Genomic DNA, 15,385 nt, shown 5'->3' with positions numbered 1-15,385 from the left:
GGTAAATTGGGACAGTGGCAGCCTAGTGGGTAGAGCTTTGGGATATGAGTCGGAAGATTGGCTGAATAGCAGAGACTGGATTTGAACCAACACTGTTGGGCCCTTGAGCAAGGCCCTTAACCTGGTCTGCTCCAGTGGTGGCATACAATGGCTGATCTGTGCTCTGACCCCAGCTTCCAAACAAGCAGGGTTATGGGGATAAAGCAGGTTATTGTACTGTACACATGTGTATGTATTTATGACAAATAAAGGCATTCTATCGTTTACTGCTACTTCTAAAGGGCAATTAGTATGTTGATGAGGTATAGAACAGCGCTCAGTTGTCTGACATTGGCACTCAACAGAAACAACTGACCGTGTCTGGGGGAGGTAGGTCGGATGGTGATTTCTACTGTCTGAACAAGGCACTGACATGAGCTCTGGCAAAACATCATGAATTTCTGAATGTATAAGGACCCTCAGTAGTCAATTTAAATTGGGAACAATCCAAAAGGGGGAAATCTAACAAATAGGAGGACCTAGGTTGGACGCATGTCTTCCCCGTTTGTGTGTTTGTTACTCCCAGCCTTATAAATACACACACCAGGTAAATTGGGACAGTGGCAGCCTAGTGGGTAGAGCTTTGGGATATGAGTCGGAAGATTGGCTGATTGGCAGAGCCTGGATTCGAACCGACACTGTTGGGCCCTTGAGCAAGGACCTTAACCCGGTCTGCTCCAGTGGTGGCATACAATGGCTGATCTGTGCTCTGACCCCAGCTTCCAAACAAGCTGGCATATGCGGATAAATAATTTTGTATATGTATATATGACAAATAAAGGCATTCTTCTCTAAATTGCCCCTAGCATTGAGTACGTGTTTGTTCCCAAATGCAGCAGGACCCACCACAACCCTGACAGGGATGATGTTGCTATGCGAATAATAGACTAAATTACCCAGCTTGTTGTTAGCCAACTAATTTTAGCAAATACTGTTAGCTAACTGTGAGCTAACGTTAAGACACTTGTCACCTTGCTAGAATGTCGTCAAATTGTCGCCTTGATTTCTGCTCCTCAGATCATTCGACTGTTTTTAGAAGTTATCCAGCTTTTTCCTTTGTTTCTCTGAATGAATGGAAAGGCTTCATCCCAAAAGCGGTGCATGCTTAGATGAGATTTTCCTTCTAGCATTCTGGTTAGAAATGATCTGGCACGGTAAAAAAAAGTCCTCTTCAGCTTTTTGGCATTTGTGCTGGGGTATTAGTATCCAGACGCTAGATTTTTGTGATCGTTTTAAGGGAGGGTTAAAGGATAAAGTAGAAACAGTGGAAAGCACAGACAACTACAAACAAGCTATTCATTTATAATGTGATTTATTCATTTCTCTTAACTAAATTGCTTCAGCCTGGGCAGCCAGAGACACTAAGCGCATGGTACTTGTACACCTTGGATTGGATATTAGTGTATTGCAGGGTGAAACACACTCATTCAATTACTTACTTATTAACGCACACACACCTAGAGGTCATTTAGTGCAGCCAGTTCTCATTTGTATGTTTGTGAAAGGTGGGGGGATGGGGGAAGGGAATTCAGTACTCCTTTTTTAGATAGTGAGGGAAAGCAAGAACCATATCGGACTCAGAACCGACTCTTTATAACTCTTTATAATTTAACTCTTAACGTTCCTTATACACTGATCAGCCACAACATTAAAACCACCTTGTTTCTACACTCACTGTCCATTTTATCAGCTCCACTTACCATATAGAAGCACTTTGTAGTTCTACAATTACTGGCTATAGTCCATCTGTTTCTCTACGTGCTTTGTTAGCCCCCTTTCATGCTGTTCTTCAATGTTCAGGACTCTCCCAGGACCACTACAGAGTAGGTATTATTTGGGTGGTGGATCATTCTCAGCACTGCAGTGACACTGACATGGTGGTGGTGTGTTATTGTGTGTTGTGCTGGTATGAGTGGATCAGACACAGCAATGCTGATGGATCAGTGACCACTGATGAAGGTCTAGAAGATGACCAACTCAAACATTAGCAATAGATGAGCGATCGTCGCTTACTTTACATCTACAAGGTGGACTAACTAGGTAGGAGTGTCTAATAGAGTGGACAGTGAGTGGATACGGTATTTGAAAACTCCAGCAGCGCTGCTGTGTCTGATCCACTCATACCAGCACAACACACACTAACACACCACCACCATGTCAGTGTCACTGCAGTGCTGAGAATGATCCACCACCTAAATAATACCTGCTCTGTGGTGGTCATGTGGGGGTCTTGACCATTGAAGAACAGGGTGAAAGCAGGCTAAAAATGTATGTAGAGAAAGAAATGGACTACAGTCAGTAATTGTAGAACTACAAAGTGATTCCATATGGTAAGTGGAGCTGATAAAATGGACAGTGAGTGTAGAAATAAGGAGGGGGTTTTAATGTTATGGCTTATCGGTGTATAATATAAAGATAATTCTGGATGAATCTAGTTGTTCTAGTAAGAATCTTTTTATTCTTATGTATACAGGTCAGTCAAAAACTTCCTCTTTACTTTGCCTACACTACTAGGTTGTCTTGCTAATACCGGTCAGCTGGTTGTATGCATCTTTTAATTACAGTTATGACAAGGGGAGAATTTTAAGAATAGGTTATTATAACACATCTAAGTCTTGTTTACATGGTGCCCTTTGGTTCGGGGGGCCGGAGACAGCTGTCTACCTTTTACTAGTTCAAAAACTGCCCCATTTTATTATTTATCATTTAATATTACTAATATTTGTTATTATTGTCAATATGTATTGTTGCAAGTGGTGACACATTTGCCATAAAGGCACATAAATGCAGTTGTAGCCTAGCGGTTAAGGTACTGGACTAGTAATCAAAAAGTCGCGGGTTGAAGCCCCACCACTAACAGGTCGTCACTGTTGGGCCTACCGAGGTCCTTAACCCTCAATTGTTTAGGCAGTGTCACAGTACTGTAAGTCGTTTTGGATAAAAGCGTCTGCTAAATGTAAATTTGCCTACCATATTAGTATTTAAGCATCAAAATAAAATTTGCCATTTCTGCAGAATCCAAACTCCAGGAGGTGCAACCATATGCCCATATGTGCAGAGTAAAAAGGTTATTGTCAATCTATGTAAAATTACAACCTCTAAATTCATGTCTTGTTTTAAAATAGGACATCTATTCCAACCTCATGGTCGTAAATTAGAAAACCCCATCAGGTAGTGCAAACATCTGGCCATAGATATGACAGACATGCAAACACTACAAAGATAGCACCAGCTGATATTTTTGGGTAGGAAAACTGATGACCCTGTTTAGGAATGATGCAGTCATTTACTTTTTTCATCATGCTTAAAACTTACACCATTCTAAGCCTGTTTTTGCTGGATCTTGAGTCTATATGGAACAACTTGACAGAAGGCAAGAGTACACCCTGGACTGAGTGGCAATCTATTACAGGGCATCACTAAGTCGTTCACATACACCTTAGGCAACAAAGAGCAGCCTGTTTACCTTGGTCGAACCATGTGTGGTCACTGGAGAACCATGAGCTTCTCATAGGCAGTGATCTAAGGAAAGGATTAAACCCAGGTACATACTGTAGGATCATGGGGCTGTGTGGTACACAGGCTACCTACCTACTCATTGCACTGAGCCTGTTCAATGATTTGAAGGGTAGAATTTAGGCTGAAGTGGTTCCAAAGTACAACATCATAGATTACCCTAGCAACACCAGACATTAGCAAAGAAGTCATCCTTGTTTTCAATATTAAGCAGCAAAGAAGGCTCTAGGTGGTGTGTAATATGACTAGTGCTTTTCAGATACTGTTTTGTCAAGATGACACTCCTGCTATGTTTAATGGTTTCAACACACCAAGTTCTTTTTTATTTTGGACTGGTAACCATCGTCAGCCAAAAGGTAAAGGTCAAGAGGGGACTGATATGGGCCGCTCAGGTGGCACGGCGGTAAAACATACGCTAGCACAACGGAGCTGGGATCTCGAATACATCGTATAGAATCTCAGCATCTGGCTGGAATGAGTGGCCACATGAACAACGATTGGCCTGTTGTTCATATAGGGGTGGGGTAGTAGTAAACCGGATAGGGTCTCCTCATAAGGGATGCAATTATGACCTCTGCTGGCTGATTGATGCCACCTGCACAGGGGAGGGGAAGGAGTGCGTTGATCAGGGTGTGTCTCTCCGTACACAGGGCTGATCCGCATTAGCACTCATTCAGTGCAGGTGAAAAAAATGCATACGGCTGCTGCCCCACGTGTTGGAGGGGGGGTGTGGGTTAGCTTCGTTCTCCTCAATCAGAGCGGGGATCAGCATTAGTGGAGAGGAAGCATGATGCAATTGGACGCTCTTAAGTCAGAAGAGGAGACTGATAAAGAGGGGACTGATATTCCAAAAGTTCACTCTAAGCAGCAGGGTTTCTTGTTTTATGACCATAAAATAAACAGCTGGGTTTGAATCTGTTCATGTAGCACCTTTCCAAACAGTAACAAGCTTTATACAACAAGCCAGAGACAGTTGACACTCCATACAAGGTAGATCATTTTTTCCTACATGAAACCGTGTCTTATGGTAGCCAGATGACAGATGTTAGAACCCTGGTTATTTTTAAGAACCTGTGAAATGTGAATTACTGGCCGTGGCAAATTTCGCTTAGGACCTCTGGTGTTCCCTGACCTCAATATTTGACTTTTCATGTTAAATTAGGCACTGAGAGTAACATAACTCAGATGCAGCTCCAAATAATTTGCTTTTAATTACTCCCATCAGTTTTGAAATCATACAATAGGCTTGCTTTAACGGTGGAGTCATTTCTCCTGGATGAGAAGTGTGGAAAGCATGGAAACTCTAATGGTGTCATAACTGGTTCCTCTGAACGTTCGGTGGTCTTGGTTGTAATCCCGTTGATGTAATGCACAGAGCAGACTGCGGGTACATCTGGCTATAGAATAGTTAGTAAGTAAGTAAGTAAGTAAGTAAATTTTATTTATAAAGCACTCTTAAAACAACTTACGTTGACCAAAGTGCTGTACATCGAATAAGCATACATAACACAACAATATATTAAAAAAGTAAGAACCAAATAAAAATACAGAGTAAGAGACAAAATAAAACAAATACAAATAGACTAAACAATTAAAATTAACACAGCTCCTCACTGTTCAAATGCCAGCTTATAAAGGTATGTTTTTAGGAGTGATTTAAAAACAGCGGCCGAAGGTGCTTGTCGAATATTAGGAGGTAGAGTGTTCCATAGCCTCGGAGCATAAACTGCAAATGCACGATCACCTTTTAGCTTCAAACGAGCCCTAGGAACAGTCAACAAACTCTGAGTGGCTGATCTTAAAGATCGCTGTGCGGTTGCGGGAGAAAGCATACCACTGAGATAAGCCGGGGCTCGACCATTAAGCGCTTTAAAAACAAATAAAAGCACTTTAAAATGAATCCTGTGCTGAACAGGCAGCCAATGTAGTGAGGCAAGGACTGGTGTAATATGGTTTCTTTTCTTGGTATTAGTCAGTAACCTTGCTGCTGCATTCTGGACTACCTGCAAGCGCCGCAACAGAGACTGACTAATCCCAATATACAGAGAATTACAGTAGTCAATTCTTGCAGAAATGAATGCATGAATAACTTTTTCCAGGTCAGAATAGCAGAGAAAAGGCTTAATCTTCGCAATATTTCTGAGCTGGAAGAAGCTATTCCTTACCACAGAGTTGATTTGTTTATCAAATCGGAGGTCAGAGTCAAAGATAACACCAAGATTTCTCACAGATGTTTTGACACATGTAGACAAGTGACCAAGGTTATTGGAGACACTATTGATGTGATGAGGACCCCCAAAAACGATAACCTCTGACTTGCTTTCATTCAGCTGAAGAAAATTGTCAGCCATCCACCTCTTTATGTCCTCAAGACAACTGCTAAGAGATGTTAACGAGCCATTGTCATTCGGTCTAATGGGAAGATAAAGCTGTATGTCATCAGCATACAGGTGAAAGCTGACATTGTGCTTCCTAATTATTTGACCCAATGGCAGCATATAGAGAGAAAAAAGGAGGGGCCCTAGTATGGACCCTTGTGGAACACCACAAGAGACATCAGCAGAAGAAGAGAAATAGCTGCTAATATTCACTGAAAAGGTTCTATTCTTAAAATAAGATATGAACCAATTCAGGGCCTCTCCCTGTAACCCCACCCACTTTTCCAGGCGACCAACAAGTATGTCATGGTCAACAGTATCAAAAGCAGAACTAAGGTCCAATAAAATGAGGATGGCACAATTTCCCTCATCAACAGTAAGTAGCAAGTCATTTGTCACCTTCAGAAGAGCAGATTCAGTGCTGTGCATAGACTTAAAGCCAGATTGAAAAATCTCAAAAATACCATCTCTACTCAAAAATGGTAAAAGCTGAGAATATACAACCTTTTCCAGCAATTTAGCCAAGAATGGTAATTTAGAAATCGGCCTATAGTTACTAACCACTGTAGCATCAAGATTATGCTTTTTGAGCAGAGGTGTAACTACAGCATGTTTAAAGCATGCTGGAACAGTACCAGTGGCAAGGGAAGTATTAATGATATCCAGGACAAAAGGTCCTAATATATCAAATGTCTCCCTAACTATCTGTGGGGGCATCACATCAAGTGGGGAGGTTGTTGGCTTTGTTTTCAGCACTAAATCTGTTAATTCGGAGATTGAAACAGCCTCAAACTTTTCAAACATACCTGGGCACGGCGGTGGAAGTGGAGAATCTATACCCAAGTAAGTAATGCCAGACCTAATTGTTTCAGTTTTTTCCACAAAAAAGTTTAAAAACTCTTCACATACTCTAGAAGAAGGAACATTTCCAACTTCGGGTGATGATTTAAGTAAAGAATTTATTGTACTGAACACAAAAAGTACAAAAAAAAGTTACACTCATTTTTCCATTATTAATCTCTTAGATCATTGGGCATTGATTTAAGACATGTTACAGGCCAAGGAGACCCCCTGATGTTGCAGTTTTACTTTAGAGTCTGTGTTGCTTGCAACATTGGCGTTGGATGAGTTGGAATAGTAGAATCTCTAAAGAAACTGTGAGGAAATCTATGCTTTATAATTTTATGTCTTCTGTGGGAATGGTGTGTTTGTATGAGGTTACAGTTAATCATAACATTTCATAAAAGTTAGGACAGGTGCTTATTTTGACCAGGAAGAAATTTATGACTTAGACCAGTGGTTCTTAACCTTTTTTTTTCTCCTAGACCCCACATGTTCAAGTTATGATGTTATTCTTATGCTTTCAGCAAGGATGACAAAATGTATTGTCTTGCTTCTGGAAAATTTGATGAATCCATGATAGAAGTAAATATCTTGGTATTTTCTGACTTTGGTTGATTTAGTGGGTTTACTTCTGGTGAACTGGTGGTAGGAGCTTCCTCACCTGAGTCTACTTCAGCGGGATTCACATCAACAACTGAATCAGAATCTTTCCTGGTCGCCGTTCGTTTAACTTTACACTTTTGTGATGGGCAAATCAAATATCTGTCCGTTTGTCTATCAAAGACCCAACATAGACTATAGGCAGAATAGATCCATATGACATCACAAGATCTCTCCTATATGCCAATAGCCAATTGATGTTCCTGTCCCATCACGTGTGATTATTTTTACTCCTCTTAATAACATTATTGTTTTAGGGGAATTGATATTGTACACACCTTGTCCCAAACAGAATCACAAACCCTGAACAAAGCAGTAACATAACATTATGACCACCTCCTTGTTTTTACACTCACTGGCCATTTTATCAGCTCCACTTACCATATAGAAGCACTTTGTAGTTCTACAATTATTGACTGTAGTCCATCTGTTTCTCTACATACTTTTTTAGCCTGCTTTCACACTGTTCTTCAATGGTCAGGACCACCACAGAACAGGTATTATTTAGGTGGTGGATGGTTCTCAGCACTGCAGTGACACTGACATGGTGGTGGTGTGTTAGTGTGTGTTGTGCTGGTATGAGTGGATCAGACACATCAATGCTGATGGAGTTTTTAAACACCTTACTGTCACTGCTGGACTATGAATAGTCCACCAACCAAAAATATCCAGCTAACAGTGCCCCGTGGGCAGCGTCCTGTGACCACTGATGAAGGTCTTAAAGATGACCAACTCAAACAGCAGCAATAGATGAGCGATCGTCTCTGACTTTACATCTACAAGGTGGACTAACTAGGTAGGAGTGTCTAATAGAGTGGACCATGAGTGGACACGGTATTTAAAAACTCCAGCAGCGCTGCTGTGTCTGATCCACTCATACCAGCACAACACACACTAACACACCACCACCATGTCAGTGTCACTGCAGTGCTGAGAATGATCCACCACCAAAATAATACCTGCTCTGTGGTGGTCCTGTGGGGGTCTTGACCATTGAAGAACAGGGTGAAAGCAGGCTAAAAAAGCATGCAGAGAAACAGATGGACTACAGTCAGTAATTGTAGAACTACAAAGTGCTCCTATATGGTAAGTGGAGCTGATAAAATGGACAGTGCGTGTAGAAAAAGGCTGTAAAAGCAAACATTTAAGATGGTCAGGAAGTAATTTTAGGAACAAATGTACAAAACTGTAACAAGTTAGAGGTGGCATTTTCTAGAGTGCAATATCAGCAGCTTACAGAGCTGAAAATAATCAAAACCTGATTGCCCAGACAAAATTGATTACAGATTTGTGTTACAGATTTTAAACTACTATAACCACTCTTTCTGTTTTATCCTTTCTATCATATCAACTGTGTCCAAATCAGTAAGAAGCTCTCTGCTAGAGATAGATTTCCAGCAGGAGTAGCTACTGTTGGCTGTTTCCCACTAGATTCTGCATTTTTATGGAGAGAGAGAGAGAGAGTGAGAGAGGAAAGAGATATCTTACAGTGTTACTCTGAAGAGGAACTGTGCCACGTGGAAGAGGGCTGGGGGCTGTCTGTCCTCCCTCTTTTTTCCTCTCCTCTTCTCAAATTCTACAACATGAAGTGTGTTAGGCAAAGCTACAGGACCAAACATTTCACAGCCTCAGATGTTTCTAGATTTTGACCAGTGCATGCATCATGTAGGAACTTCAGGGGAAACTGGTTTTGGCGGAAGCTGAACTGTTTAGAAAATTAGCAAACATTCACCCCCCAAAGCCTTGCCTTTTTTGTTTACTGTTCACTCAACATGTGGCCTCCAGCTCATTGAGGTCTGATTGCTTTAGTGCTGCTAATGCTTACCTAAAATCCCACCAAAGATTTTCTGTGGGATTTAAATCTGGAGGCGGGGAATATCCCCACAGCATGATTGGCGCACTTCCATGCTTGACAGTGGGGATAGTCTTTACATTTACATTTTCACCATTTAGCAGAAGCTCTCATCTTAAGCGACTTACAGAAAGTTCTTCCGCAAACTGGTGAAAACATTGTCCATCAGGTACAAACTGGGTGGTGTTTTTATTACCTTTCATTTGCCAGTCAAACCACCCATCAATATGGCTAAACAGTTCCCGTTTTGATTTGTTGATCCATATACCTGTATCCTAAAACTCTGCAAGTCTATATAAATTCATTCTAGTGTATTCCAGTCAACCCATCATGTGCTTTAACTGGTTGCCACTGACACATAATTGTCCCAGCTTTTATCAGTAACATAGGGGGTTTTCTTCATTGTTGTGATGAGATTGCTAAGGCCTTTGGATGAACGTTTGGGATTTTTCCCACTGCCAGACAGTACTGCCACTTTTGGACAGTACTCCCAATAGTTTCTCTAGGTTTGTTTAAGGTCTTGAAAATCTTCTTACACCCACTGCTCTTTTGGTGCAATGACGAGATCTCTTCTATCAGCTTTTGTGACAGTTCCTTAATTTTGCACCATAATTGCAACACAGACTCAAAATATAACCCATTGTAATCATGATTTTACGTAGGATGGGTAGCAAATAACATGGCAGGTCGGCAGCTAGTAGGTTGGCTGGCAAAATTACTAGTTGTTAGACATAACTGTATGTAGTTAGTTTGTTGGTTTATTAGGATTTTAACGTCGTGTTTTATACTTTTGGGTACACTCATGAAAGGAACGGTAGTGACTCGTTACACAAGGTTTATCAGTTCACAAGTTTATATTGAACACAGTCATGCACAATTTATTTTCTCCAATTTACCTCACTTTTACATCTTTGGACTGTGGGAGGAAACCGGAGCTTCCGGAGGAAACCCACACAGACACGGGGAGAACATGCAACCTCCACACAGAAAGGACCCGGACCACCCCACCTGGGGATCGAACCCAGGACCTTCTTGCTGTGAGGTGACAGTGCTACCCACTTAGCCACCGTGCCCACCCACGTACATAAAAAAATGTAAATCAATAAAATCTCAGTTTGAATCAGCCAAACTTTACGGTTCTGATTCTTAGACTTTAAGTCAGTTGAAATTGACTCACTGCTTGTCTGATTCTCATATTTAAGATGTGTCAACAAAATGCACTCGGCTCGTTTGTCAGGTATTTCCTCTTTTTTCTTTAACTAAAGACATTGTTCATATGATTCATATTGTTCATTTGGTTCATATTGTTCATCTGGTTCATAAGATTCATATTGTTCATCTGGTTCATATGATTCATATTGTTCAAATGATTCACATTGTTCATATGATTGATATGATTAATATTGTATATTGTTCATATGATTCATATTTGTTTATATTGTTCATCTGGTTCATATTGTTTATCTGATTCATATGATTCATTGTTCAGATAATTCATATTAGCTGCGTCCGGAATCGCATACTTCCATACTCAATAGTACGCGAAATGAGGACGCGAGAGCGGTTGGTATGTCCGAATACACAGTATACACAAAGAGGTACGCGAGAAGTACCCGGATAACCTACTTATTGGGCAGCCATGTTTGAGTATGCAAGCGATGCACACTTGCGGTCCGTTAATGTATCCCATAATGCAACTGGAGCTGCGTAGGCGTTCGAAGCGTAATAAGAAACAAGAGAGATAGCGGTCCTCTGTTTACAAATGTAAGTAAGATAAATAAAATAAAACATTTTAAAGACGAATAAATAACAAAAACACGATAAATATCCAAAAGTTTGGCGAGTGGGGTTTGTAATGAGTCTGTAACCATGGTGATATTACGTCATCACGTCCTCACGTCATCACTTGACGTTGGAAAGATGGCGGATGTAGTATGTAGCGGTGTTGTGTGCATACTGCATACTTCTGTACTGGAAGTATGTACTTTTTTACCGGCCGAGTAGTGCATACTTCCTCCAATCTAGTACGTACTCTCTAAGTATGCGATTCCGGACGCAGCTATTGTTTATCAGGTTCATATGATTCATATTGTTCATATGATTCATATTGTTCATATGATTCATATTGTTCATCTGGTTCATACGATTCATATTGTTCATATTGTTCATCTGGTTCATATTGTTCATATGATTCATTTAAAAAAAAAAAACTTCAGCTCAAAAGTAAATGGTGTTAAACTAAAGCTTAGAATCTGCAATGCACACTATATATTTTTTTGGGAGGAATGGCATATCACACAGCAGGTAGCTCCGGGGTCTTGCGTTCAAACCTCACCTCACAGTCTGCCAGGTTTCTTCTCAGGTACTTTTACAAGAAGTACATGAAGATGAGTTGGCTGTTTCAAATTGCAACAAGGTTTGAGTGAATTAATTCATGTTTGTTGCTCTGTAATGGATTGACACCCTGTTAAAGGTTTATTGCTGCCTTGCACCCAGTGTTTTCAAGGGACTCGATTTACACAGTGCTGATTTAGATTAAGTGCTTATGGAAGAGTGACTGTCAGTTTGATGCAGATGAAATAGTAATGAATGCATATTTAAATTGCGATAACCATAAGTTTGGAGGAATAAAGGGGGTTGCCATGCTTATGGAACTACTTTGAGATGAGCAGGCGTATTGTTATGCTTTAGGTTACCAAGAAAACATTCCCCACACTAGTGAAAAAAATCTATAGGAATTATATGTCTGAAGTACAGATGTGCAGACCACACGTCACAGGCTACAAGTGCTTTAATCTCTAAGATCTGTTACTTTTCAGCTAGTATTTACTGTTGGGATTGGGAAACATTTCAAGGTATTGTTTTGTTTAGCAATAAACAGATTAAAAATGCTTTTCAGAAGCTTGTCAAATGTTGCCCTGAAGTCCTTCAGCTCCTAGAACTTTTCCACATGTTTTCATCAAGTAAAGCATGGAAAAAATTCTATATTGAACTGTTTTCTTTCCATGATCGAAATCTCAGGATGCCACTTTACTAACCAGCGTACAATATGCTCTTCAGGAATAGTCTGATTCCCGCCCAACTCCTCTAGGATTCTCTTTATCTTTTCTGATAAAGTCGTCTTTCAATTCCACATGATCCAATCTGTGCTTGGAAACTGACCTCTTGTGAAACGTTGCTTCGTTCTTTAAGTTATTCCATGTGTGTAATTGGTTTAAAAGTAGATGATTTTTTATAATTAAGAAGTCATATGGCTGTAGTCAGCTCACAGTTTAGTGCCAGTAAGCTGAGCCAGACCTCAGTAAAATTTTTAGGAGTTTGGGCTCAGTTTAGTGGAAACCAACAGAGTCCCATGTTGACTCTATTACTCAATATTAAATGTACTAGTGGCTAAATCTAAAAAAATTCCAACACATGGGTCCAGTGTTTTGACCTGCAATGTGTAGCACAACTCAAAAGACTTAGTTCCACTTAATTATTATTATTTTTTAATTATACTAGCTACTGAGCTACAAGTAGACGACATGCTCATGAGGCTGTAACATTTAAGCACCGACCTTGGCACTGGTTCCTTTCTGGTTATGGTTCAGTGGCACCATCCAATTCCAGGATTACTGTGCTAAATGCTAGCAGGTAGGGATTAAGCAGTGAATAGTGTCTTATTGTTGTGTCTTTTTGTGCTTTTTAGGGACCTCCAGGCCCACCCGGCAAGCCAGGATTACAAGGGAAAAGAGGAGCACGGGTAAGTTTCAGAACCCCAAGCCTAATATTTTTCCCCACTATTGTGATGTAAATATTTTTAATGTCCTGTCAGTAGGTGCGTGTAGAAAGTCGGATTTGTTGGAATATAGGTGGATAAAGAACTGCAGTTTTATAAAAAAAACATACAGTATGTAGATATTAAGTTACTTATTAGAATCACAAAAAAGGATTCTAGATTCTTAGATTCAATGAGTCAGTTAAAATTGATTCACTGGAGGTCATTTTGGGCCCTGGCAGTTTTCCCTTGCACAAAAAGAGCAGATTCTGGTGCTGCTGCTGGGTTGCTGCCCTTCTACAGTCCTGTCCAGCTCTCCTCATATAACGCCCCATGCCCTGGTATCTCCCTCATGCTCTTGTGACTGTGCTGGGAGACACAGCAAACTTTTATGTGATGACACTTAGGTATGTGCCATCCTGGAGGTGCTAAACTACTTGTTCTACCTGAATGGGCTGCAGGTACCGCCGAATGCTACCAGTAGTGACAAGGACACTAGCAAAACACAAAACTAGAGAAGAATCAGTCAGGAGAGAGTAATTTTCTGTTGCCATCACTTGCAAACCATTCCCTTTTTGGTGGTTCTCCTGTTGTTGCCTCTTCTGTGCAGCTGTTGTTACTTTTATTTGTACCAAAGCAGGTGAAATTGATTCACAGTTGCTTATGATTCCTAACTGAACAGATTGCTCCCTGAACTGACTTGTTCTGAAGTATGTAGAGAAACAGATGGACTACAGTCAGTAATTGTAGAACTACAAAGTGCTTCTATATGGTAAGTGGAGCTGATAAAATGGACAGTGAGTGTACTATAGAAATAAGGAGGTGGTTTTAATGTTATGGCTGATCGGTGTATAGGTTCTTTGTTAAAATGCTTTACTTGCAGCATCATACAGAGGTGTGCAGGAAAGAGTTCCTGGTGTGTAGGTCTGTAGTCGGTAGGTTGTGATGCCTGCACAACTTTAACGGGGCCTCTGAGGGGGCTGCACTGTGGGAATCCAATCTACTCAACTAAAGAAAGAAGCCTTTGTGGCAGCCTTATTAAAGTCAGAGATGCTCGAATCCTCTTGACCAGGTACTATAAGGAGCCAAAGAGCTGTTGAACACCAGCAAAACTTTAAATGTGTAATGGGGGTGGGTTGTGCCTCGCCACTGAGGCGCCAGGTGTAGTCCTGTACCTGCTGATTACAAGCATGAACCCAATATGCAGAATGCTTAAACAAAGTAAAACAATAGTGTGGCTGAGGAGCCACAAAGCAAAAGGGAAGTGACTAAATAAGTGATGGACAAAATAACGGAAACCAATAATTATATCAAAATAAAAATGCAGAGAAAAACAATTGTAGCCCAAAGTGGAGACATGATAGAACAGATAAATGAGTGCATTAGTGGAGAAGGAGGGAATCACACTCCACACGCTGGCCCAGAAAAGAAATAGACGTTTACCCCACAGGGACATAAGCAAATGTCATCCCACATGGGCTTCAACCCAGTAAAACCACCCAGGAGAGATCCTTAGCCAGATGAAAGAATGTTGGCGCAAACAAAAGTAGCAGCCATGCAGAGCAACACCATACACCACACGACAATGAGCCTGCATAGGTGTGGCTAACAAAGCCGGTATTTAAAGGGATCTCCCAGCTTCATCGAATTACCACTGATGAACTGCCACTTTCAGTCCTCAGGATGGCCATGCACTCACCCCACAAGGGCAACGATAAGCACCCAGTGAAACACTTGACCACCCAGGAAAGTGCAATAAGTGAGAAAAAGGTAAATACTTGGTTAAGCTGTGAAAGCCACTAATCTTTCACTTTTTAGCTATGCCTCATGTTCATTTTGCAGATCATAATAAGTACAAACCTTAGGAACTTTGTAAACAGGAACGAATCAAAAGTTCTCTAAGATTGTGTAATGTGTATTGTGCACCATTCAGATAACCAGATTGCCTCCTTCTGAAAAGCATGATACTTATCATCACTATATGCTACAGTAGGGATGGTGTTACCTGGCCTATGTGCCTTAGATTTACACCACACATACCAGTTGAAACACAAGTTAGGTGTACATTTAGTTCCTAACTCCATTTTTAGTAAGGGTTTTTGTTTTTCCTTTTACAAAGGTCCATGAGCACAACACAGTGCATTGAACCCTTCTGTATATAGGGCTGTTTCACAGTCAAGAAGGTCAACTGGTCAGACATCCTGTTTTCCCCAAGATCACATAAATGGCTGGGCAACTGTTTACTAGGATGCACTGAAGGATGATTCACCTCACGCTCTCAATATACAGAAGTTGAAGAAGCTGGTGGTGATGTCCAAGTATCATACTTCACAGGATGTC

The 15,385-nt window shown here is 40.8% G+C and overlaps 1 protein-coding gene across 1 annotated transcript in view; it reads left to right on the top strand.

Moving 5' to 3' along the window:
* col27a1b (collagen, type XXVII, alpha 1b) overlaps window positions 1-15,385 on the top strand; it is a 132,705-nt gene that overhangs the window by 20,322 nt on the left and 96,998 nt on the right. The window contains exon 4 of the mRNA XM_063017903.1: window positions 12,977-13,030. Coding sequence (XP_062873973.1) covers window positions 12,977-13,030 — 54 coding nt within the window. The remainder of the gene's footprint in view (window positions 1-12,976; window positions 13,031-15,385) is intronic.

Source organism: Trichomycterus rosablanca, chromosome 21 (assembly GCF_030014385.1).
Source record: "Trichomycterus rosablanca isolate fTriRos1 chromosome 21, fTriRos1.hap1, whole genome shotgun sequence".
Taxonomy (NCBI): Eukaryota; Metazoa; Chordata; class Actinopteri; order Siluriformes; family Trichomycteridae; genus Trichomycterus; species Trichomycterus rosablanca.
Note: the sequence above shows the minus strand (reverse complement) of the source record. Positions and strands in the feature narration are given on the sequence as shown.